Here is a 23,028-nt window from a genome sequence, read left to right on the forward strand (position 1 = left end):
GGGATTCCGAGAGAGCAGGTTTGCAGGACAAAGTCCCATATAATACAGAGCATTGGCACAAATCATATTCAAAAAATAGTACTACAGAATTCCCTGCCCCAAAGGCCTAGAGTCAGTCCATGTCCAGAATTACACTGGCATTTCTCCTGGTTTGTAGTCTCCAGGGCAGGCTGTACTGCTAGCGTGTACTTAGGGCTTGGTGGTTAGCCAAAGGGTGAGAGCAAATTATTAGCCATAAAAGCTTTGTATTAAAAACTTGTTAAAAACAGAAAGACACTTTATTTGCTTTACTACAGTAGGGGATAGATACTTTATTGTAAACCTGAGCTCAAGTATGAATGTAGGAAAGACAGCTGGGGTTTATAGTCAACTAGTAAGGTGGGGATAGGGGAAAGAAAATTGAAGAGAGTAAATCAAGAGTATGGAAGCTCTTACTAAAGGCAGGCAGCAATCTTTGACATCAAGTGTAGGAAGTTAGGATATCCAGGTAGGAGATTCTTTGAAACACCTTGACTCAGCAGGCTGAAGATAGGATCTAGTTGTGAAGGGCTCTCTGGGGAGTTTGACTAAAGTTTGGTAGAAGAGGGAGACTGGAGCTCTGAAATCTGGAATTGTAGATTGAGATAGCCATGTGCATATTCATAGGTTGCTCTTTCAAGGTGTGGGACAGGTCCAACAGCAGGGGAAGTCTTGCTTACACATTCGAAGACCTAAGCATTCTAAATGTGAACCTCATCTTCCTGTTTTCTTTGAAGATCTTGAACTCACTGGTACTAGCAGGGATGTAGGAGAGAGGTTGTCTGTGGAAGAGAAGCTGGGGAGAAACCTCAGAAGCCACAAGCTGAGGTGCTTCTGGAGTTGTGCCAACAGTGGGAGGAAGGGAAGAGGGGTACTTCAACTGTGGTAGCCCAAAGTGAATGAAAGGGGGAGTCAGTGTCTTAGCTGCTTTCTTCGTTGCTAGAACAGAAACTCTGACAGCAGCAGCTTAAGGAAGGAAGAGTTTATCTGGCTCACAGTTCAAGGCTACCATTACTGTGGTGAAATCATAGTGGCAGGGACTTGAGACCTCTGGTCACATCGAATACACAGTCACAATAGAGAGGTGAATACTGGTGCCCAGCTTCCTCTTTGCTTTTTATTCCATTTTGGGCTCCAGCCCCCGGAATGGTGCTACCCACAATCATCCCACCCCAGGCAACCCAACCTGGAGACTCCCTCATGGACACAGCTAGAGGTTTGTCTCCGAGATGACTCTGGATTCTGTCATGTTGACGATGTTAAACAGAACACTCTACCTTCTGTTTCCTTCACCTCATGCCAACAATCCTCTAAAGAGAATCATTATCTTTGACAAAAACAATGTTTTTGTGTTTAGCTTTTTGAGACCGGATTTCACTACGTAGCCCAGGCTAGTCTTAAGTGGTCTTTCTGTCCAAGCCTCCAGAATGCTGGGTAACAGGCATGCCTGACTTTTTTTTTTTTTTTTTTTTTTTTTTTTTTTTTTTTTAAAGACCGGTCTCACTTGCTATGTAGCTTACACTGGCCTTGAATTTTCAGTCTTTCTGCCTCAGCCTTCAGTATGCCAGGATTAAGGGCAAGTAGTACCATACTTTACAAAAAAGTTTGTTTTAAATACATGTCATTTACTGCTTTACACATGTGCATGTGTGTGCACATTAGTAACCATAAAGTAATGTTTGCAAAGGTAAAAGGCAACAACACTGAATCGCTTTTTAGATTGATCTTTAGCCTTTAAAATATTTAGGCACATGGTGTGTGGGACTTGATTTTTCTTTTGCCTCCGGTCCTGCCCATATTAAGAAGGGGTTTGCAAAGTTATTGTCTGGTCCTCAACACAGGCTCCATAAGGAGCTTGAGAAATTTCCATGTCTGGGGGCGGACTAGGTGTGCTTAATGAGCGTGTGTGTGTGTGTGTGTGTGTGTGTGTGTGTGTGTGTGTGTGTGTGTGTAATTGAGAGAGGCAGCTGCATGATGGCGACTTGGTTAAGGGGCAGGCACAGGGACCCTTTGAGAGAGTTAGTGGAAGGGGAGGGAGGATTATGGACCCAGCAGTTAGTTGGTAGTTTTTTTTTTTGTTTTGTTTTCTTTTTGTTTTTTCCGAGACAGGGTTTCTCTGTGTAGCTTTGCGCCTTTCTTGGATCTCGCTCTGTAGACCAGGCTGGCCTCAAACTCACAAAGATCCACCTGCCTCTGCCTCCCGAGTATTGGGATTAAAGGCATGTGCCACCACCGCCCAGCAACAAGGTCTCACTGTTTTTTCTTTTTGTTTTTGGAGCTGAGGATCGAACCCAGGGCTTTGCACTTGCTAGGCAAGTGCTGTACCACTGAGCTAAATCCCCAAACCCCAGCAGTTAGTTGGAAGACTCTGTGAGTCAGGTGTCCTGTCAGAGCCCCTTCTGAACTGGCTAGAGAGACAGGGTGTCTATAGAGGTGCGTGTAGCGAGTTCAGAATTGTTCAGAATTTAGCTTCAAGTGACAGGATCTTTTCTTTGATGTCATTTCAAAACGTTAGTTACTGCTCACCACCCTGGAAAAACTAAATAACCTGATGGAGTCAAGAAAATTCACAGGAAAAGCATTTAAAAGCAGCAATAAACGCACTCACTGAATAACACACCAGGCTGTTGTAGACTGCTTTTCTCAGAAAGTTTTAGTCCTTGTTGAGGATTTTTTTTTTTTTTTTGTAGCACTGGGTATTTATTTGGCTTCATGGTAGGGATATTTTGTTGTCGTTAGGTTTGGAAGCCACTTTGGGAAGCGCGTCTCTCTTCTAGGTTAAGCCGTGCCTTTTTCCTAAGCAGACTGTATTTGTCATATTACCAGAGCACTAAAGTTGTTGTCTATTTTTGTGGGAGCACTGGAGGGTGCCCATATTCATTCATTCAGACTCATTCATTCATTCACTCTCTAGAATCAGCCAGTGATTATTCTGGTCTCCAGCCATTGGCCAGTCTGCCATTGGCCATCTGCCATTGGCCAGTTTGACTCCTGCTCCTCGTCTGGCTTTTTAGTTCTAGATGAGGGAGCCAACCTTTGTGATTGAAGTGGGGTCAGTAATCCAAGTTGTCTTCTGTTTTCTCCAATTTGTGTGGGGATGATGAAAGATGTCCACGTGCCCTTAGAAGGAGGAAGGCACATAAACACGTCCCATGAAGCATGTCGCTCCTCCTATTGGTATTGCAAATCGGTCTCTGTAGTCAGCAGTCTGGCATGATTTGCCAGCATTAACTTTATCCCAAATTTGCAATTCCCTTTACAATGTACTTTAGTGCGTAAGTTCTGTTCATCAGCAGCTGTTTAAAGGAACTAATAAATGTATCGATATTCAGTACACACAAAATCACCCAGAGGAATCAAAGTTTGAATCCAAAGCTGTTAAATGTAAGAGGCTGCAAAAGTGACTATATAAACTGGTGAACATATATAGTGAGTCAGATTTTTATGAATCACCATATTTTTATTTCCATCGCTTTACGCAGCTCCACTCCGGTGATAGACATTATCCTGGAGCTGAAGTTAAATCATCCGCTTGTTTTTTCAGCCACTCCCTTGTAGAATGGTCCAGCACTGAGACTCTGCCATAGGCTGTGATGTCCCCAGTGTGGTAGTTGAAATCTGTGGTGGTTTTGATTTTACTGTTTCTGAGTGTTTTCTAGCCAAGGCTTAGGCCTAAGATGGATAGTAGCTTATGGGGGAGCAAAGTGACATTTAAAAAATTGTTTCCTGGGGGAATGTTAGCTTGAAACAATCAACAGAAGACTTACTTAATGTGATGATGATGTCTGTGCTTAGGGATTTGGGGTTGTGTTACTTTTCACGTATGTCTCAGGAAAGATACTGAGAAGTGCTTGTTTGTTTGTTTTTGTTTTTTTTGAGACAGAGTTTCTCTGTGTAGCTCTGGCTGTCCTGGAACTCTCTCTGTAGACCAGGCTGACCTCATACTTAGAGATTCACCTGCCTCTGCCTCCCGAGTGCTGAGATGAAAGGCATGCATCATCACCATCCAGTGCTGGAAAATGCTTTTTAAAATAGCAAATATGTGAAGTACTTCTGGTAAGTTACTTTAACTTTTCTCTCTATTAAAGTGACATATCTCACTAATAATAGGGGCATTTCCCTACCCCTGCAGACTCAACAGAATTAAGAGGAGAGAATGGAAACTTTCACATTTAGTTTTTTTCGGGGAGGGGGAGCACTGGGCATTGGGCTTATATTCTTGTGCCACTTTAGGAACAACGTTCTGCTATTGAGGTAAATTCTCAATACTTGGTTTCAGAGACAGGATCATGCTGTATTGTTCAGGGTGTAGTCCAGGCTGGCCTTGAAGTCATTCTTTCTCCCTCAGCCTCCCAAATTCTGGGATTATTGGTGTGTGCCACCATGTCCAGCTCTGTGTGTTGATTCTTAATAAACAAATATAGTTTTGCTTAGATTCTGCAAGGTCTTGTTTTGATTTTGTTACTATAGATTGCATGTGTGAGGGGCTCATCGTCTTCCATCCTTTCTGTCATTGAGATTCTGTAGCAGCTCACCACTTGTAATGAGTAAGAGGCTCATTTCAGCCCCATTCGTATTACCCACACACCATGACTGGACCTTCAGAGTGGTCACAGAAATCTTTTTTTTTTGTTTGTTTTTTGTTTTTTGGTTTTTTCAAGACAGGGTTTCTCTGGGTAGCTTTGCGCCTTTCCTGGAACTTGCTTTGGAGACCAGGCTGGCCTCGAACTCACAGAGATCTACCTGGCTCTGCCTCCCAAGTGCTGGGATTAAAGGTGTGCGCCACCACTGCCCAGCGGTCACAGAAATCTTGATGCGGCTGCTTTTACTTCCTGCTGCACTTTACGGATGTAGATAAGCAGAGGTGAGCTCAGGCTCTCTTTGCTCTGTGAACACTGGAGGATGCTTTGCGGTGGTCTCTGTGTCCCTGCTCAGCTGCACACAGCAAGGCTCCAGAGACATATTGGTCTCGGTCGAGAGGGATTGAAGGAAAAAAAAAATAGACAGATGGACACAGGATTCACCGAGCATGGGTAGTCTTGACTCTCTGCTGAAGAAGCCACGGCAGCTCGTGATTGAGAACACAAGCCTGTCACCGAGGTAGAGGTAGCTTTTCCGCAATTTCTCTGTGCTCAGTATGTATCCTCTGATTCAATTTAATGTCACCTAGGAAGGTTTCAAACCCTTTTTTTTTTTTTTTTTTTTGCTTCTTTATTTTGAGTCACAAATGAGAAAAATACAGGGACCATGGAGCTCAAGAACATTGCTCAGTGTGTCGTTGGATTGAGCTGGCATTATGCATGCCAGAACTAGTGAATAGGAAAGAATTCGTTATCAACATTGGTACACATGGTTGGTTATGTCTCAGTTCCCTCATCACTTTGCAGCATGTAGGGGATTCTGCACTTGAAGGGGGGACAGATCACCAGATTCTGGGCATTGCGGGGACCCTCTAGCGTGTCTACCCCAGCAGCATGTGGTATCTAGTCTCAGAAATGCCCTGTCATGCCCATACCTCATAGTCAGCCAGGTATGAGATACTGTTGCCTCTATAAGCACAGGCCCCACTGCTTAGATATTACCTACCAGTGAAGTTGGGGTTGAATTTCATCTGGTTAATAAGGACCTTGGACTGCTGGCTTGGAGGTACAGGGTGACCCTCAGGACTCCCACCCAGTCTACCATGTGAGCTCAGTAGGTTGTGAATAAGCAGCTTCAGGTGGCGGCCACATTCAGTCTCATCAATCTGGACTAAAAGCCCCTTTTGATTACCTAATTTCGTACTGATGTACAGTTGACATCAAAGAGTTTGTACTTATTTGAGAGCATTTGAATTAACCTTACGTAACTAATTTTTGTGAGCCCACCAGAGACTGTGTTTCATACTGCTGTAGTTATTTGGTACATTTTAATCCCCTAGTAGGTGGCAGAAGATGGAGTTTTCTTCTGGTGTGTGTGTGTGTGTGTGTGTGTGTGTGTGTGTGTGTGTGTTTTGGTTTTGCTGTTTCTTTACATTAATATTTAACAACCTCAAGCCAGTGTACACAGTATCATTGTCAGGAGCATTCAGAAATTCCATATTGTGATAAAGTCGTAATTTTTCTTCCTTAGTCATAGAAATTAGTTCTTCCTGAGCGGATCTCTACCCACATGGTCAGGAAATAACTGCTGACCACATCCATCACATCTATCTACATATTATCATATTTCAGAGGTTTTTCCAATTCATCTCGTGGAAGCCAGAATCACTCCTAATTATAACCCTGTTAGGCCTCTTTATTTTTTGATGTACTTGTTAATTCATGCCTACCCCTGCAGCAGTCTGTGACATAGGGCTATTATCAGTGTTTTGGTCTTTAAAAGCCCCCTGTCTACCATTTTGACTAAGATTGATCAACTGCACTCTGTTGAAATCAATCATTTTGGATTAAAAAAAAAATCTATCCTGCATATTTCTTAAGGCTGCTCTTGGATGATTCCTCCCCACTTAACCCGATTAATCAATCTGCCAGACCGGTTGCTTTTCTCCATTTTGCTTCCTTTTCTTGCCTTTTTTTTTTTTTTTTTTTTTTAAGGAACTGTCTGTCTTGATGTCTTCATTCTCCTGATATCTTGTAGACTGTGCCTCTGGAATGAAGAGCCGTTTGCAGAAGGCAGTAGAATGATACCTCGTTTGAAATCTGCCCAGGCACTCCTCCCTGTACCTTTTTTAAGGAATGAAAAGGACAGTCCTTATATTTGGTGGTTCTTTCCCTGTCTAGTTTTCGGGTGCGTGCTTCACAGTTGGCTTCTAGGCACTTGGGAGGGGCACTGACATATGCACTTATTATTTACAGCATTGCACTCTGTTGTTTGAATCTTAGATGGTCTTATAATAAAAAAAAAAAAAAACCCAGAGCTGGATAACAGGGTGAAAGCTGAAAGATCAGAGAAGCAGAACAGTCAGCCACTAGTTCTTACCTTTATGAAATCCTCAGCCTAAAGAGAGTGAATTCCTGTTTCCTCATACTTTATATACCTTTCTCTGCCCAACCATGTCACTTCCTGGGATTAAAGGCATGTGTGCTTTCCAGTACTGGGATTAAAGGTGTGTGCCGCCACTGCCTGGCTCTGTTTCCACTGTGGCCTTGAACTCACAGAGATGGAGATGGATCTCTGCCTCCGAGTGATAGGATTAAGGGTATGTGCCACCACTGCCTGACCTCTATGTCTAATCTAGTGGCTGGCTCTGTCCTCTGATCCTTAAGCAAGTTTATTAGGGTACACAATATATCACCACAACACTCCTTTGTATTATATTTTTACCCTGAGATCCCAAACTTCCTTTGGACATATTCATTCATATTTTATTTTCTCCTCCTAGGTACTGACTTGAACATAGACAGCTTACCTCTGCCTCGGAAAGCCTATCATGACTGGGCCCTATTCCATGAAGAGTCCCCCAAAAACAATTATAAGCTCTTCCACAAGCCAGTCATCACCTTATTCAACCACACAGCCACGTTCAGCAGGCATTCCCACTTGCCGCTGACCACCCAGTACCTGGAAGGTGTGGAAGTCCTGAAGTCACTCAGATACCTCGTACCTTTGCAGTCTAAAAACAACCTAAGACAAAAACTTGCTCCACTGGTATATGTACAGTCAGACTGTGATCCCCCGTCAGACAGGGACAGCTATGTTCGTGAGCTGATGGCTTACATTGAAGTTGATTCCTACGGTGAGTGTTTACAGAACAAACATCTTCCTCAGCCGCTGAAGAATCCAGCCTCCATGGATGCCGATGGCTTCTACAGGATCATCGCCCAGTATAAGTTCATCCTTGCTTTTGAGAATGCAGTTTGTGATGATTACATCACAGAGAAGTTCTGGAGACCACTGAAACTGGGGGTCGTGCCTGTGTATTATGGATCCCCCACCATCGCAGACTGGCTCCCAAGTAACAGAAGTGCCATTCTTGTTTCCGAATTTTCTCACCCCAAAGAACTGGCCCGTTTCATTAGACAACTGGATTATGATGACAGATTGTATGAGGCCTATGTAGAATGGAAGCTGAAGGGGGAGATCTCTAACCAGCGGCTTCTGACAGCTCTCCGGGAACGGAAGTGGGGCGTGCAAGACATTAACCAGGACAACTACATCGATACATTTGAGTGTATGGTGTGCCGCAGGGTGTGGGAAAACAGTAGGCTACAGGAGCAGGTGAGTGAATGGAAGTTTGCTGTGTGTGAGGAGGGGTGTGGGCTGGCTCTGCCTCTCTGTGTGGTGCAGACCTTCTGTCTGTGGCTGCTGCCCGCCACCATTCTCCATTCCTAACAGAGAGGTGTGCCACACAAGAAGGTAGAAGATCGCTTTACTCTTTGGGGACGCTGGCATGCTTACAATTAGGACCTTCAGTTCTCCTTGTTTCTTCTGAAAGATACTTTTGCTACAGGTGCTGGCCATTGACACATGGGACTGCAGAAGAAGGTCCCCAAATCAGAAACTTAAAGAGGTCTGCCTGCCGCCTGCATGAGCAGTCCTATAATCCCTTCATCAGTTCTGTTGCTAAGGACCTTGTGGTTTGTGCCAGCCCCCTTCCCTCAAGCCCACAGGCTGCCATTAGGAAACTCATCTTGCATATGCATTTAGCTACCTCTGTCTCCATTCTTGATCTTGTTCTTTCTGACATATACTCATGCTGGCTAATATAATTTAATTGTCCTAATCCTTAATGCTTGGGATCCAGAAGAGTTTCAGATGTTGAGGTTTTTCACGTCTTTTAATTATTTGCATAGCCTTTACCAGTTGAATATTTCTAATCCCCAAATCCCAAACCTGAAATGTTGTGAAAGTAGAAAGTTTGTTGCTCAATAAGTTTCAGACTTCAGAGCATTTTGGATTTCAGATCTTTAGATCTCACATGAGGGAGGCTCAGCTTGTAAGATTTTTTTCAGGTCTCAGGTGAGGGATGCTCAACCTATATGAAGACTTCAAATAACAATGAGGCTAATGTCACCGGGCAGAGACCCCAAGGACTACTCAACAAAACAGGGTTACTAATTTGATGGTATTTATTAAGCTGGCTGGCAACTGCCTGTTGGGAAACAGTTCTCATAGAGCATCTCTGACTGTTGCATTTAAAAGTGGCATGGCAGTGGCCTTGGCGAGATGGAGCCAAGGGGCATGGTGGAAAGTCACTCACACCATGCAGACAGCACTCACATGGAGTATTTTATTAAGGGAAGGGAAGAAGGGACACAGAGTGTGCCTCTGGAGACAGAAGAGAGGAAGAGAGAAGAAGAAAATGGAAAAGGGGAAGGAGAGGAGTTGCAGATGTGACCTTATGGGAAGAGAGAGAGATGGGAGGGGAGAGGAGGGGGAGAGAGTGGGGAGAGAGAAGGAGAGGGAGAGCGAGAGGGGTGCCTTGGCACATGCACAAACAGGCTATGCATACAGCTACCTAGGATGTCAAGGTTCCCAAGGGGCCAGCCAGCTAATGCTTAAATGCTAACACTGATGACTTTCTGTAGGGAGCTTTTTTTCTTTTTATTTTTTCTTTTCTTTTTTTTGTTTTTTTCAAGACAGGGTTTCTCTGTGTAGTTTTTGGTCCCTATCCTGGATCTTGCTCTGTAGACCAGACTGGACTCGAACTCACAGAGATCCGCCTGCCTCTGCCTCCTCAGTGCTAGGTTTAAAGGCATGTGCCACCACCACCCAGCTGCAGGGAGCTTTTAAAGGTAAAACCCATATCCTGGTTGTCAGTTGCAAATAGAAGTAGAGCAAGCAAGCTGTTTAACAGAAGTAAAAAGCAGCAGTTAGCTGAGGTATCTTGACCGCAAGTCCCTGGGACAAGATTGGGTAATTTTTTTAAGGGGCTCTTCCACAGGATGGGGTTTAAGGAAGGAGTCAACTCTGCGTCAGATCTTAGATGCTGTTGTAGAGACAGTACATCACACTGAAATTTCTAGCTCCTTGATCATGTACTACCCAGACTCCAGAATTGTGAGAAACACCTAGTTTATAGTGTTCTGCTACAGCAGAATATTTAGTGACCACCCTAAAACATAAGGAAGGATATTAAACAAGGGCTGTGTACAAGAAACGTGGCAGAACTAATTTGTGAAAATAAAATTGAAGAATACAAAGCTGATAAAATGATTTTTTTCTATATTCTAGCAATAAACAATTAGAAAAAATAAATTGCTTAAAAATACTATTATAGTACCATAAAATATGAACTAATTAGAGCTGTCTGGCCAGTTAGAAATAAGATACACCAGAAGTGAAAAATGCTATTCAGGGAAGCAAGCTAAATCAATGGTAAGATAAATCATGCCCAAGGATTTTGTCAATATTGTTGTCAGTTTTAAAATTGATAGGGATTTAACATAATCTCAATAGAAAGCTTATTAAGTATTTTTGTAGCAATTGACAAATGAATATATAGAAAACATAGATGGAAAAGTAGAAGACTTAAACTGACATGAAATTTGCAGGTAAATGGTTGGAGCTAGAAATAATTATTCTTAGTGAGATAACCTAGACCAAGAAGAACAAACATGGCATGTTTTCTTACATTTGTGGATGTTAGCTTTGAATTGCTAGATAGTTTTGGAATATCCATAGAGGCCAAGAAACTTTGAAGAGGCTTGCAGGATTGGGTTCAAGGTCAGGGATATAGAATATAGGTAACATGAAGGGGGATGGGAAATAATGGCGCAAGAAGGATTAAGTGGGATTGCTAGGGTAAAAGAGGGATTACAGGGAAGGATGACTAACATAACACTTAACACCTTTGAAAAAGTCATATGGAAACCTACTACTATAGAAGCTTATATATATATATATATATATATATATATATATATATATATATATATATATATATATATATATATGTGTGTGTGTGTGTGTGTGTGTGTATGTGTGTGTGTGTGTGTGTGTGTGTGTGTGTGTGTATCTATCTATCTATCTATCTATCTATCTATACACACATTTATATATATACCCTTTAATGTAAGGACAGTTCCCCTCCCAGACCCCATAGGCTATCAAAAGCCAATTGCAAGACTGAGTTACCTCTTCTTTTGGAGCTGTTGGTTCCATGGACTCCCCCTACAAATGTTATAGGATATTGCTATTACTTTTGACTACCCTCCAGAACTTGGGTATGACTCTTGCTGAAGATACCACATACTCAAGCCATAGAACATGGTGAAATCAAGCTGGTACTGCGCTGGAAGCTTTATTTGTATTGGAACTTGCTGTACATGCTACCTGAGGAGAAAAATCACCATTAGTCTTAGTTAGCTGTGAATTATGTGAGCTTAAAAAAATGACTGGCCTGGCAAGATATGCCCACTGGTACAACAGTGGCATGAATGTTGGGGAATAGTCAGCCACTTTCTGATTGGATTTAAGGCCTTCTTTGTAAGTTAGTACTTCTACCAGGCACCAGTATAAAAGCTAAGAACCTGTGCTATGGCTAGATAGACCCCAGGCCCTAGGGGAGAACCTTTACTGTTATTTTGCTAAATGGATATAGTATTAAACTAAGTACTAAAGACTTATCATTATGCCCATAGATTAGTGTATCTCTCAGCCTTATTAAAGACACTTCTTTTTGTAGTTCATGGTAATTAGGACAGAGACCCACAACCTCTCAGGGAGTAGAGAATAAGAGCCTGGGCTCAGCTTTAAATGGGATGTGTATATCACACTTCTCCTCTCAAGGCTCGGGGATCATTGTAGAAGAGGAAAGAGAAAGATAGTAAGAGGTGGTGGGTTAAGGTTAGGGTTAGCGTTGAAACAGTGTTTTCTGGGCACAGCAGGGCAGCTGCACACACAAACTCTGAGTGATCGTGATGGCACATACAAGGCTTATGCAGGCTCAAGACAGACCAATGTCAGCGTGGAGGTGGGTGGTGGTCAAGAAGTCTCAGTTGAAGATCTGTTGGGGATTAGTAGTTGCTGGGAGAGGAAGAGTTAGTTCTCTTTAAGGAGTGAGCCCTGGTAGATAGGGCCATACTCCAGTGGATGGCCCCACACCCAGGAGTCTATGAGTATGTGAGCACATGTTGGACTGGCTGGATTATTTAAAAACTAAAGGAAGTCATGAAGTGTGTAGGAGGGTGGAAAGGTGTAGGGGTGGATCTGCAAGAAGCTGGGAGAGGACTGAGCAGTAAATATATCAAAATACATTGCATTAAAATCTCAATTAATTGAAATTTAAGACTTCCTACATGTTTTTGACAAAGATTTAAAAATAGACACTGGAAAAAGACTACCTATTCAGTAAATTTTTCCGACTGGATATCTACCTGCAGACGAATGAAATTAGACTCCTTTCTCTTATCCTGAACAAAAATCACTTCAATGTGATTCAAAGACCTTAATTTAAAAACAGCCAATACTCAGCCAGGCGGTGGTGGCGCACGCCTTTAATCCCAGCACTTGGGAGGCAGAGCCAGGTGGATCTCTGTGAGTTCGAGGCCAGCCTGGACTACCAAGTGAGTTCCAGGAAAGGCGCAAAGCTACACAGAGAAACCCTGTCTCGAAAAACCAAAAAAGAAAAAGAAAAACAAAAACAAAAACAAAAACAAAAACAGCCAATACTCTTAGAGGAAAATACTTCAGGGTATAGGAATAGGCAAGAACTTTCTACATAGACCCCCCCGATGAACACAGCAAATACCCTCACGGAATGACAGATGGGATTTCGTGAAATTAAAAAGCTCTGCACAGCGTAAGAAACTCTCAGCAGAAGCAACAGACAGTCTACAGAGTGGGAGACAGTTGTTGTCAGCTGTAGCTCAGGCAGGGGTGTCGATGTCTGGAATCTATAAAGAACTGCAAATATGAACGCTAGGAAGCAAAACAATAAATGGGCCCATGAACTGAACAGACAAGCCCCTAAAAGATGAAACACGAATGGCCGCTGGAACATATGAAAACAGGGCTCAACCTCATTAGTCAGCAGAGGAAGATAAATGACAACGCTGAAGTTCCATCTCCATTAAGAATGGCAGTCGTTGTGAAAGCAACAGATGAGGAGGAGGGTGTGGTCATGATGGAACCCTGGTAGGCACGTAAATTAGTCCAGTCGCAATGGAAGTCCGTACGGAGGTGCCTACGGAAGCTAAGAGTATATCCGTCATACGACACAGCTATACCACTTTTGGGTGTTTATGTAAGGTACTGCCAATCAACCCATCTCAGAGAAGCTTGCACACTGATATTTATTGCTGCACTATTCGCAATCCCTGTTATGGAATCAGCCAAGTTTTCCAGTGGCAGAGGAATGGAGAAAGAAAACGTGGTTCGTAGACAGGGAGTTTTTTTTTTTTTTTCAGCTCTAAAGACATTAAATCGTCAGCGAGGAAATGGATGAACTGGAGGGAATCACGTTAAATGAATTAATCCAGTCTCAGATAAGTGTCTCCCATATATGGTTCCTTGATTATGTAGATTCATAAAATGACATGTGAAAAAATAACATAACAGATAAAAACAAAACTGTCTAAGGAAAGAAAGGGACTTAATGGAAATGGGAAGGCTTAGGGGAGAGTAGAGTGATATGGAAGGGATCATACTCAGTGTATCATGTAGACTTGTATAATGTCTATATATAACACAGGAACAGGTACAACAAATATATACGATAATATGGTTTTAAGAAATACAAAATGTAGGGTTGAGGCCTCATAGGATTTTTCCTGTCCACTTTGGCATGCCCACTGGTGACATCCTTGTTCAGCCCACATTTGGGTGATCATCTTGGTGAGACTTTATGGGTGCAGCTTCTGATATTACTAGGAGGCACAATCTCAAAGCAAACTCCTTGATCCTCTGGCTCTGACAATCTCCCCCCCACCTCTTCTGCAGTGTTCCCTGAACCTTGGGTGAGGGAGTGTTTGTGTGTGTGTGTGTGTGTGTGTGTGTGTGTGTGTGTATGTATGTATGTATGTATGTATGTATCTCCATTGGCACTGGGCTCCCCAATTCTGTATCAACCCCACACCAAGAACTATAGGCAACCAAGGAAAGCTAGAAACAGGAGAGGTGGTCTTGCCCAGGGCAGAGCACACCAATTGGTTGTCCAGTGCCAAACAGTGAGCCCTGAAAACATGTGTACAAGTAACACTGCATAGATGGAACTGGTTATATTTAAGAATATATATGTATATACATAAACATGTACGCATGCAATGACGATTGTGAAAAAACAATTTGAAAGAAAGCAGGGAGGGACCTATAGGAGAGTTTGGAGGGAGAAAAGAGAAGGGAGAAATGTAATTACAGTCTGAAAAGGGTCGCATTATGTATTTACTGTTATTTAAATGCAACATTATGGATCCTATGGACAATTAAAAAATAGATACAGTCCTCCCATCAGTGCTTTCCATATTGATATCATAAGGGGAATGTCTTCTGTCACAGGGATCATAATCACATGGTAAAAACCTATCCTAGCTTTTCCAGCTCCCAGAGCTCTTGGACCACCTTGCTCAATGTTACGCCAAGGCAGCTTTGACATCTCTATTTACAGTAGGTTGTCATCACATCCAAGTTTAAGGAGCCATTCAACATGTCACTGGAAACAGCTTCAGTTATTCTTGCTACAGCATTGAATTTCACGAGCGTGTCCCTCCAGGTCTGTGAAAGCTCTTCTGTGTCCCTTTCACCTCAGCCCACACACCTCAAGACGGGCTCCACATGCTTCCCTTGTTCTTGTCAGCACAGCCTGGTCAGGGCTGCTGGAGGATTCTCGTGGTTCATTCAGGCTAGCTCTTCTCAGAGCTGGTGATGTTCTTAATACTCAAGGCTCTGTAATCACCGTGGAGCATTTACTGTCACCAGGTAACAAATGCTCTGTGCGATTACCTCGCCTGGTCTCCACAGGAAGCAAAAATGGAAACTGAGTCTTAAGGACTATAGTTTTATTGGGGAGTACAGCCCCAGAGAGGAGCGAGGGTTGGGGGAGGTGAAGTACTTTTCCATGAGCCTCATTGGCTAAACTTTTGTACTTATCCACCGAGATGCATCTCAGGACCATGTCTTCAGAGTAAGGAAGGCGACAGAATCTGTCTTTCTTTCGTTAAAGAAAGAGGGCCCCATAGAGCCTAGCTCCTCTTTTGTATTGGGTTGGGATATGGTTATGATGAGTTCCATGGCTTCGATGGTTAACTTTGAGGGTCATAAAGGAGAGTCACCCAGAGGGAGGTAAGGTATGCGTTTGGTCACAGCCCTGTTCAGTTGCAACAAGAGAGAGCTGAGCTCTTCAGGTACATGAGATGTATGTCCGTCACGTCACTGTGACAAATCCCTAATGCAGACAGAGTAAGGGAAAGAGTTGTTTTAGCTCATGGTTTTAGAAATGTCAGTTCTCAGTACTGGAGCTTGTCTTTTTAGTGTTAATAGGAGAACACCATGGCAGCAGGAATGTGGTCAGTTATTTACCTCAGGGAAGAATGGAAGTGGGAGTTAGGGGCAGGGGTAGAAGGAGAGTGAGAGGGACACCCTGAGAGGCCCTCAGTGACCTACTTCACCCAGTTACATCCTATATCCTAAAGTCCCAGAACCTCCTAGAACAGGGCCATCAGCTAAGCACCAAGTTTTTAATACAATAGCCTTTGGAGGAGATACTGGATATTTAAATAATAAGGTATCTGCTGGAATACAATGTCCCTACTTCATCTAAGCCTACACTCCCTTAACCCTTGGAATCTAAAGTCTCACTGTTAGGCCAGCGAGATGGCTCAGTAAGTAAATGCCAAGGCTGACAACCCGAGTTTGAGCCCCAGAAACCACACAGTGGAAGGAGAGGACTGACTTGCAAGGTCATTCTCTTACTTCAGTGTGCACATCCCTCCCTCTCCTGCCCACAAAGTAAATAAAGTGCAACGTAACTCATTATTAAGAAAATCAAGTCCCACTCTTCAAATTCCTCGAAAGTGGACCTGTTTTTGCTGTGAATGGTGAGCATCATTTTGTGTGTGTGTGTGTGTGTGTGTGTGTGTGTGTGTGTGTGTGTGTGTGCAGAATAATGACATGGCACCAAAGTTTCTTCTTAAACAAGGAGCTTTAGCCTTGCTGTTAGCCCATGGTTACAGCCATGCCCAGGGATCCCGTCTGTCACCAGATTCCAGAATATCTTATTGTGCTTGCTGCTTGTTGGGATTGGGCTTTCTCTGCTCAGTGAAGTCATTTGCCACCCATCTATTAACTTCACAGTCTCCAAAACTTGGCTCTTGTTTTCTTCATCATCTTAATTTTTCTTTATGAATCCGTACCGTAACACAAAATATATTATTCTCATCTCGTGGGAATTCAAGAGAGAGTGGAATTAAACTATGTGTCCAGTCAATACTATTTTACTTGGATATCTGCATTTTATTTACAGAAAAAAAAATGCTGTGAAACTATTACTAAGGCATTTCGGACTGGCTTAGATAATGGCCATCAATAAAAGACATTGCCTTTGTCATATGCTTGCAGTTTGAACAGGCAGCATTGAATAATTATGGAAATAAATTTTGATGGGCTCTGTGAAGGAAAGATTCTCTGATGAGGAACAAGAATATTTACAGTACAGATTCTACTAAAATCTTCCAAAGGGCCATCCTTATTATTGGAAGAAACTTTTTAGTACAATTGCCGCAGTACTGAGGACACCAACTGTTAACAGTGACTCCATTAACTACCCAGAGAGTGCACACTCCAGTAACAAAAGATAGAATTAAATGGAGTCGGAGTCACAGTTCAGAATTTTCTGGTAAGATACAGCTATTGGTATTAAATAAGCACCTTCATCATAACCATAATTCATCAACTGGACACTTGCCAGGAGAGAATGAATTGCTTTATTCGTGTGTGTGTGTGTGTGTGTGTGTGTGTGTGTGTGTGTGTGTGTGTGTGTGAGAGAGAGAGAGAGAGAGAGAGAGAGAGAGAGAGAGAGAGAGAGAGAGATGTGCATACATTTACATGTGTGAGTATGGTTATGTGTGCCACAGAGTAGGTGTGGAGGTCAGATGACGACCTTGGGTTGGTTCTCATCTTCCACCATATCTGAAACAAGGCCCTTGTTGTGTGGTACCACTTTGTATACCAGGATAGCTGCTTGTGAGCTTCTGGGGAGTCCCTTGTCTTGGCCTCTTATCTCACCCCAGAGACACCAGGTTTGCAGATGTACACTATCACAAGTCCAGCTTTCCATGGCTCTGGAGGTTCTAACTCAGGTCTTAAAGGCAAGCATGTTTGCTCACTGAGCTCTGTCCCCAGCATAAGCCCTTATTTTGAACAAGCTTTAATCTAATGTCGACTGAATGCAAACTAGTATTTCCTGTGTAACAGACACTAGCTGTTAAAAGTTATCCAATGAACATATCCTGGGTCAAAATTCTGAAATGTTAAAGAATATTTCATGTACTTTGGATGACATTGGAGGGATTCGAATGCTAAATACTATATGAAGATGGGGGATATTTCTGGTCTGACCATCCAAGAGAATTTAAACATTTCCTGTTTCCACTTCTACAAAACAAAGCAGCTTGACCTCAGGCTAATAGAATTTACTGTAACGGATGTTGCCTGGAAATTTCTCTGCTTTTTACGTTATAGATAAAAGATGTGAGGAGACAGTTCCAAGTTGGAGATTGTTGGTAGCCTCACAGTCCCCACATAGAAACCACGCGTGTCCTTATTTTGTTTTTCTTCTTCCTCCCTCTTGAAGTGGTGATTTTCAAATCATAGGTGGATGGTCTGGTGAAATGGCTCAGCAGGTAAATGCTTGTTGCCCAAGCCTGGTGACCTGAGTTGGAGTCCTTAAGAACCTGTGGGGGGGGGGGGGAAGGAGTGGCCTGACTCTCAAAGGCTGTCTTCTGACACCCACATGTACACTATGGCATCCCCCACCCTCCCTAAGCAAATCAATGTTAAAAAGTTCCAATCGTAGGACATCAGTGGAAAGTAGCGTAGGCATCACTGGATTCAATATCCTTTCAGCTACTGAAACATAGCATTTCCATTTGACTCATTGTCTGTTTCTCAGTCAGATCCCCGAAGCATGCCTACTTCCTCCATTATCCACTGTGTATTTTTAGCAGGTGACTGGCAATCATTTTAAATGCCCTCCCTGAGAGTGTCAGTGTCTGAGTCATCTTCCAGTTCTGTTTCCATTCGTTTCTTTTTTCTCTTGACCATGCTTACTTAGCTGTTGTCTTATTTTTCATGTGGCCCGTGGTCCTTGACTGATTGACTGGTTGCTGGTGCTGCAGGTAACAGGACAGACATGGAGGTGGTCTAACATTTGTATTCAAAAGTGGATATGCTTTCGTCAGTCTATTTAAGAGTGGAGCTAGGGTTTGAGTTCGTGTTTATCTCCCCCTCCCCCAGTGCCAGATCACCTTCTGGCCTTTGTACATATCAGAGAAGTACTCCACTATTGAACAGTAGTCCCAGGCCTTTGTTACTTGCTTTTAACTTTCCAGAGGCTTCAGTGTTTTTTGTCTTGCATGTAGTAAAGTTGTGAATTATGATGTGGTAGGTTCATGATGGGGCATGCTGGGTTCTTTGTCTTGGGAGCCTCCAACTCAGGGCAGCTCTGATTTCCTGGATCTAGGGGTAAAGGTGTGTAGATTTTCCTGATTCTTTTTCCCATGACAGACTATGCTTTGTATTTCTGGGTGGTTTGGGTGGGAGAATTCCATGTCCCTCACCAATGGCAGGTGACTTCTAGTATCACCATAGCCTGTTTAGTCACAAAATCATTTCTAGATTTCCCACAACCATTAAAAAGATGATTTTTGTTTTGTTTTCCCAATGGGTGTAGATCCAGGGGTAGAAGGATTTTCTTAGGATCCCTTAGTGGCTCATGATGGTTTTTCTTTATGAGAAAAGAATCTGGGATTCTTGAATGACCACCATTCTTTTTTTTATTATTAATTTATTAAGAGATTTTCTATACATTTTACATACCAACCACAGATTCCCCTCTACTCCCTCCTCTCACTCCCCAGCTTTCCCCCCCCAACCCACCCCCCATTCCCACCTTCTCCAAGGCAAGATCTCCCATGGGGAGTCAGCAGAGCCTGATACATTCAGTTGAGGCAGGTCCAAGCCCCTCCTTCCTGCACCAAGGCAGGAAGTGTCTCAACATAGACACTAGGTTCCAAAAAGCTGGCTCATGCACTAGGTACTACAGGTTCTGATCCCACTGTCTGGGGGCCTCCTATACAGTTCAAGCCAAACAACTGTCTCGCTTATCCAGAGGGCCTAGTCCAGTTCCATGGGGGCTCCTCAGCTATTGGAAATGACCATCATTCTTACACTGTCCCGAAGAGGGGGACCCTTGGTGCTTTCTCTTCTGTTTTTATCTTCCTCCTTGGGTATTTACTGGAAGCCTAGAGAGAAGAGCATTTGAGTGCATTTGAACGTTTTTTGCACTCGGGCCTCCCGGCTGTTCTACACTGATAAGGTAGCCCATCCTTGACGTTTTGGAATGTGTGGAAATCCTTGGTGATTCCCTGTTCCCTCTTTGTCGGTAGCCACCTCTTTCCTGTTTAATGCCTAAAGCTACAGTTCACACTTCATCTTTCATGGGAAGGCATTCTCACTTTGAATTCAGCTTCTTATAGACTGTGGAAGAGTTCAGAGTCTTAGGACTCTCAGAATTGTCTCTCCTTCTCAGCCTAGGAACCATATTCTCTTTGGAAGCAGAGTCTTTTAAAATCATATTTTAGAAACAGCCGGGTTTGCTACTCAGGTCCTCAGCTGGAAGGAGGTGCAGAAACTTAGTTATTTCTAAAAATGCCATAACTGTTTCATCAAACACACTTCAGATCATGTTGTGAAATATTTCTGGTAGAATCTTAAACTGAAACAGGGCATTTCATACGTTTCTTTTCTCTGTAATGTTACCTTCAGATGGAACTTAACATTACACCATTCAGTGGACCCTTCTCTTGAGTGGCATAAAGATGCTCTTATTACTGAAGGCCTCATATAAACATCTAGGCAGGGTCGTGGTTGAGGAGGACTCCTAGTTGTGTGGCCAATACAGTTACTAGCTGGCTGATGATTCAAATTGTGCACTCTGTCTCTAGCGCATCTCCAGTACTGGTGATTTCGTTACTCTCTAAAGACAGCTTAGTTTATCCCTCATCAGTTTGGACAGTTGTGCGGTGTTTTGTAAGCCTCCCAAGTTTCCCCTTTGTGGTCAGTTCTTCGCTGCCTGCCTCTGGTTCTTCCACTGCTGAGAACGTGAACCATTGTCTCTGATTATCACTTTGGTATCCCTTTAACAGCATCTATTTAGCTCTTGCCCAGGTGTACCCTAACACAATGCCTGGCCGAAGCAATCCCAATTTTGAGTCTAAGTCTGATGTGTTTATGAGGACGTTTCGGGAGAGGGTTAGATCACGAGGGCTCTCGTATGACCAATGGCTTAACTTTGAGAGACTATTGTAAAATGGTGGGAATGGGGAAGTAGAGCCTGGATGAAGGGCAGAGGTCACTGAGGGTGGATCTTCAAGGTCTATCTTGAGCCACCGGGATGGCAAGGTGTAGAAAGATGTTCTTATGCCTGACAATCTGAGTTTAATCTTTCGAACCCACATGATAGAAGGTAGGTACCAACACCTGCAAGTTGTCCTGTGACTTTTATATGAACACCATGACACCCCCCCCCTTTAATAAATAAATGAGCTGTCATCTAAAAGAGAAGGGCATGTCTTGCCTGGCTCCTTCCTGTCTTCATTCAGCTTCTTAGCTGCTGTGAGTTCTGTTGCACCATGCCCTCCGTCATGATGGACTGAAACCTCCAAAACCAGGAGCTAACTAACCCCTTCCTTAAGTTGTTCTCTGAAGTGTTTGCTCACAGTAATGACGAAGTCTGACCGTGTAGAGATTGTCTGAGCCTTGTGACCATGTCTGCGGGCACTGTTGCTCTCTGTACTGTGTGTGGAGTGTCAGCCCGAGGAATCCCGTTCTTTCTTGTGGTGGCACTGCTTTCTGGTATCTCAGTTTGCTCCCTTGTTTTGGTTGATCAGAGCCTCCAGTAGCTTCCTGACAAGTGTGTGGGGTATCTTCATTCTTCTCTAATGTTTATGACATACCTTAGCCAAATACCAACTATGGAAACATCAGTTTTCCTGGGAATTTTTTTTTTTTCCCCAGACAGGGTTTCTCTCTGTAGCTTTGGAGCCTTTCCTGGAACTCACTCTGTAGCCCAGGCTGGCCTCGAACTCACAAAGATCCACCTGCCTCTGCCTCCTGAATGTGGGGATTAAAGGCGTGTGCCACCACCACCTGGGAATTTTAAGGCATTTTGCCATTGTCTTTAAAAATGTTTTTTCTTGAAGAAATTGTATTCACAGAAGAGTCACATTGAAAACCTCATGTCTGTATACCCTTTGCCTAGCGTCTCCTAATGCTGACATTTTATATAACCACTGTACATGTGTCAACACTAAGAAATTACTATTGGTACATCCCTACTAACTGAATTACAGATTTCAGGCATGTTTCACTTTAGAGAAACTTCTTTTTTTTTTGTTTGTTTGTTTTTTTGTTTTTTCGAGACAGGGTTTCTCTGTGTAGCTTTGTGCCTTTCCTGGATCTCGCTCTGTAGACAAGGCTGGCCTCGAACTCACAGAGATCCACCTGGCTCTGCCTCCCGAGTGCTGGGATTAAAGGCGTGCGCCACCACCGCCCGGCGAGAAACTTCTTTTTAAATCTCTCCAGCTATTTGCAATTGATAGCTGCTGGAAGAGAGAAAATCAGTTTTCTCTAATGGAGTGGTGTGTCAGCCACACTCCAGGGCAGGTCCTATGCCCAGGAGTAATTGGCTAACACAAATCAGGTTGTTTAGGGTTTTTTTTCCCAACATAATATTTTTATTGATTGTTTGGGAATTTCATACAATGCTTCACACTCGCTTCTCATTCCTCCCAGGCTCACCTTTGCACCTTTGAGTCCCCCTCCCCAAAAAGAAAGGAAAAAGAATGTGGGGGCCCTCAGAGGTTCCCTGGTAAGACCTTACTCAAGGTCAGAGAATCTGAGCTTGCTTTACCCAGCAGGGCTGCGTAATAGGATGGTTTGGCCAGGGGTGTGGTTACCAGGTGTTTGGAAGGGTCTACACTTGGCTGTATGTTGTGCTTTGATCTTGAAAAGGGGAGGTCTTTTGCCTCTCTCCTTGGTAGTATATATAAAAAAACCCTTTTGAATAAAACTTAAGGCAACTGGGTATTGACCCAGGGCCTTCCTGAAGCTATCCTATGTCTCTGTCTATTTTTCTATCTAATACTTCCTCATTCCTCTCTCCTCCCTGCATGAACCCTTCAACAGGTCGGACCTGGTCTCCTACAAAAGAAGATGTATTCTTATACGTCAAGTCCCATTTGTTTTGCTCATATACTCATTGGAACATGGTCAAACTCCAGTGGCCAGTCCCTTAAAGATAACTGAGTCCTTTTGGCTTCATTTAGGTTTTTTGTTTTGTTTTGTTTGTTTGTTTGTTTGTTTGGTTTGTTTGGGTAGGCGATTCAGGAGGGGTTGGGAGATCCTGGAGTTGTGTGTTGCAGAAGGGGTGAGGAGGCTGTGGGCCTATTTGTCATGTGTGTGTGTGTGTGTGTGTGTGTGTGTGTGTGTGTGTGTGTTATTTTTTTTTCCTAAGAGACAGAAAGAACATCAAGTTTCATGTGTGTGTTGGGAGATGTGGTGGAGGGGAAAGATGATTACTTGGTGCCCAGTTGGTGGAACTGTTTGGGAAGAGTTAGGGGGTGTGGCCTTATTGGAGGAGGTGCATCACTGGGGCAGGCTTGGAGGTGTCCAAAGACACCATTCGCAGTGTGTCCTCTCTGCCTTCTGCTTGTAGATGAGGATGTGAGCTCTCAGCTGTTCCTGTGGCTGTATCTTTGCTCCACTATCCAAGACTCTAACTCTCTGAAGCCATAAACCCAATTAAATACTTTTTTCTCTATGAGTAGCCTTCATCATGGTGTTTTGTCACAGGAATAGAAAATTAATATTATA

General features: G+C 43.3%; 1 protein-coding gene across 1 annotated transcript in view; it reads left to right on the forward strand.

The window, feature by feature from the left end:
- Fut10 (fucosyltransferase 10) overlaps positions 1 to 23,028 on the forward strand; it is a 73,192-nt gene that overhangs the window by 47,299 nt on the left and 2,865 nt on the right. Inside the window, exon 4 of the mRNA XM_059244382.1 lies at positions 7,382 to 8,217. Coding sequence (XP_059100365.1) covers positions 7,382 to 8,217 — 836 coding nt within the window. The remainder of the gene's footprint in view (positions 1 to 7,381; positions 8,218 to 23,028) is intronic.

Source organism: Peromyscus eremicus, chromosome 17, assembly GCF_949786415.1.
Source record: "Peromyscus eremicus chromosome 17, PerEre_H2_v1, whole genome shotgun sequence".
Lineage (NCBI taxonomy): Eukaryota > Metazoa > Chordata > Mammalia > Rodentia > Cricetidae > Peromyscus > Peromyscus eremicus.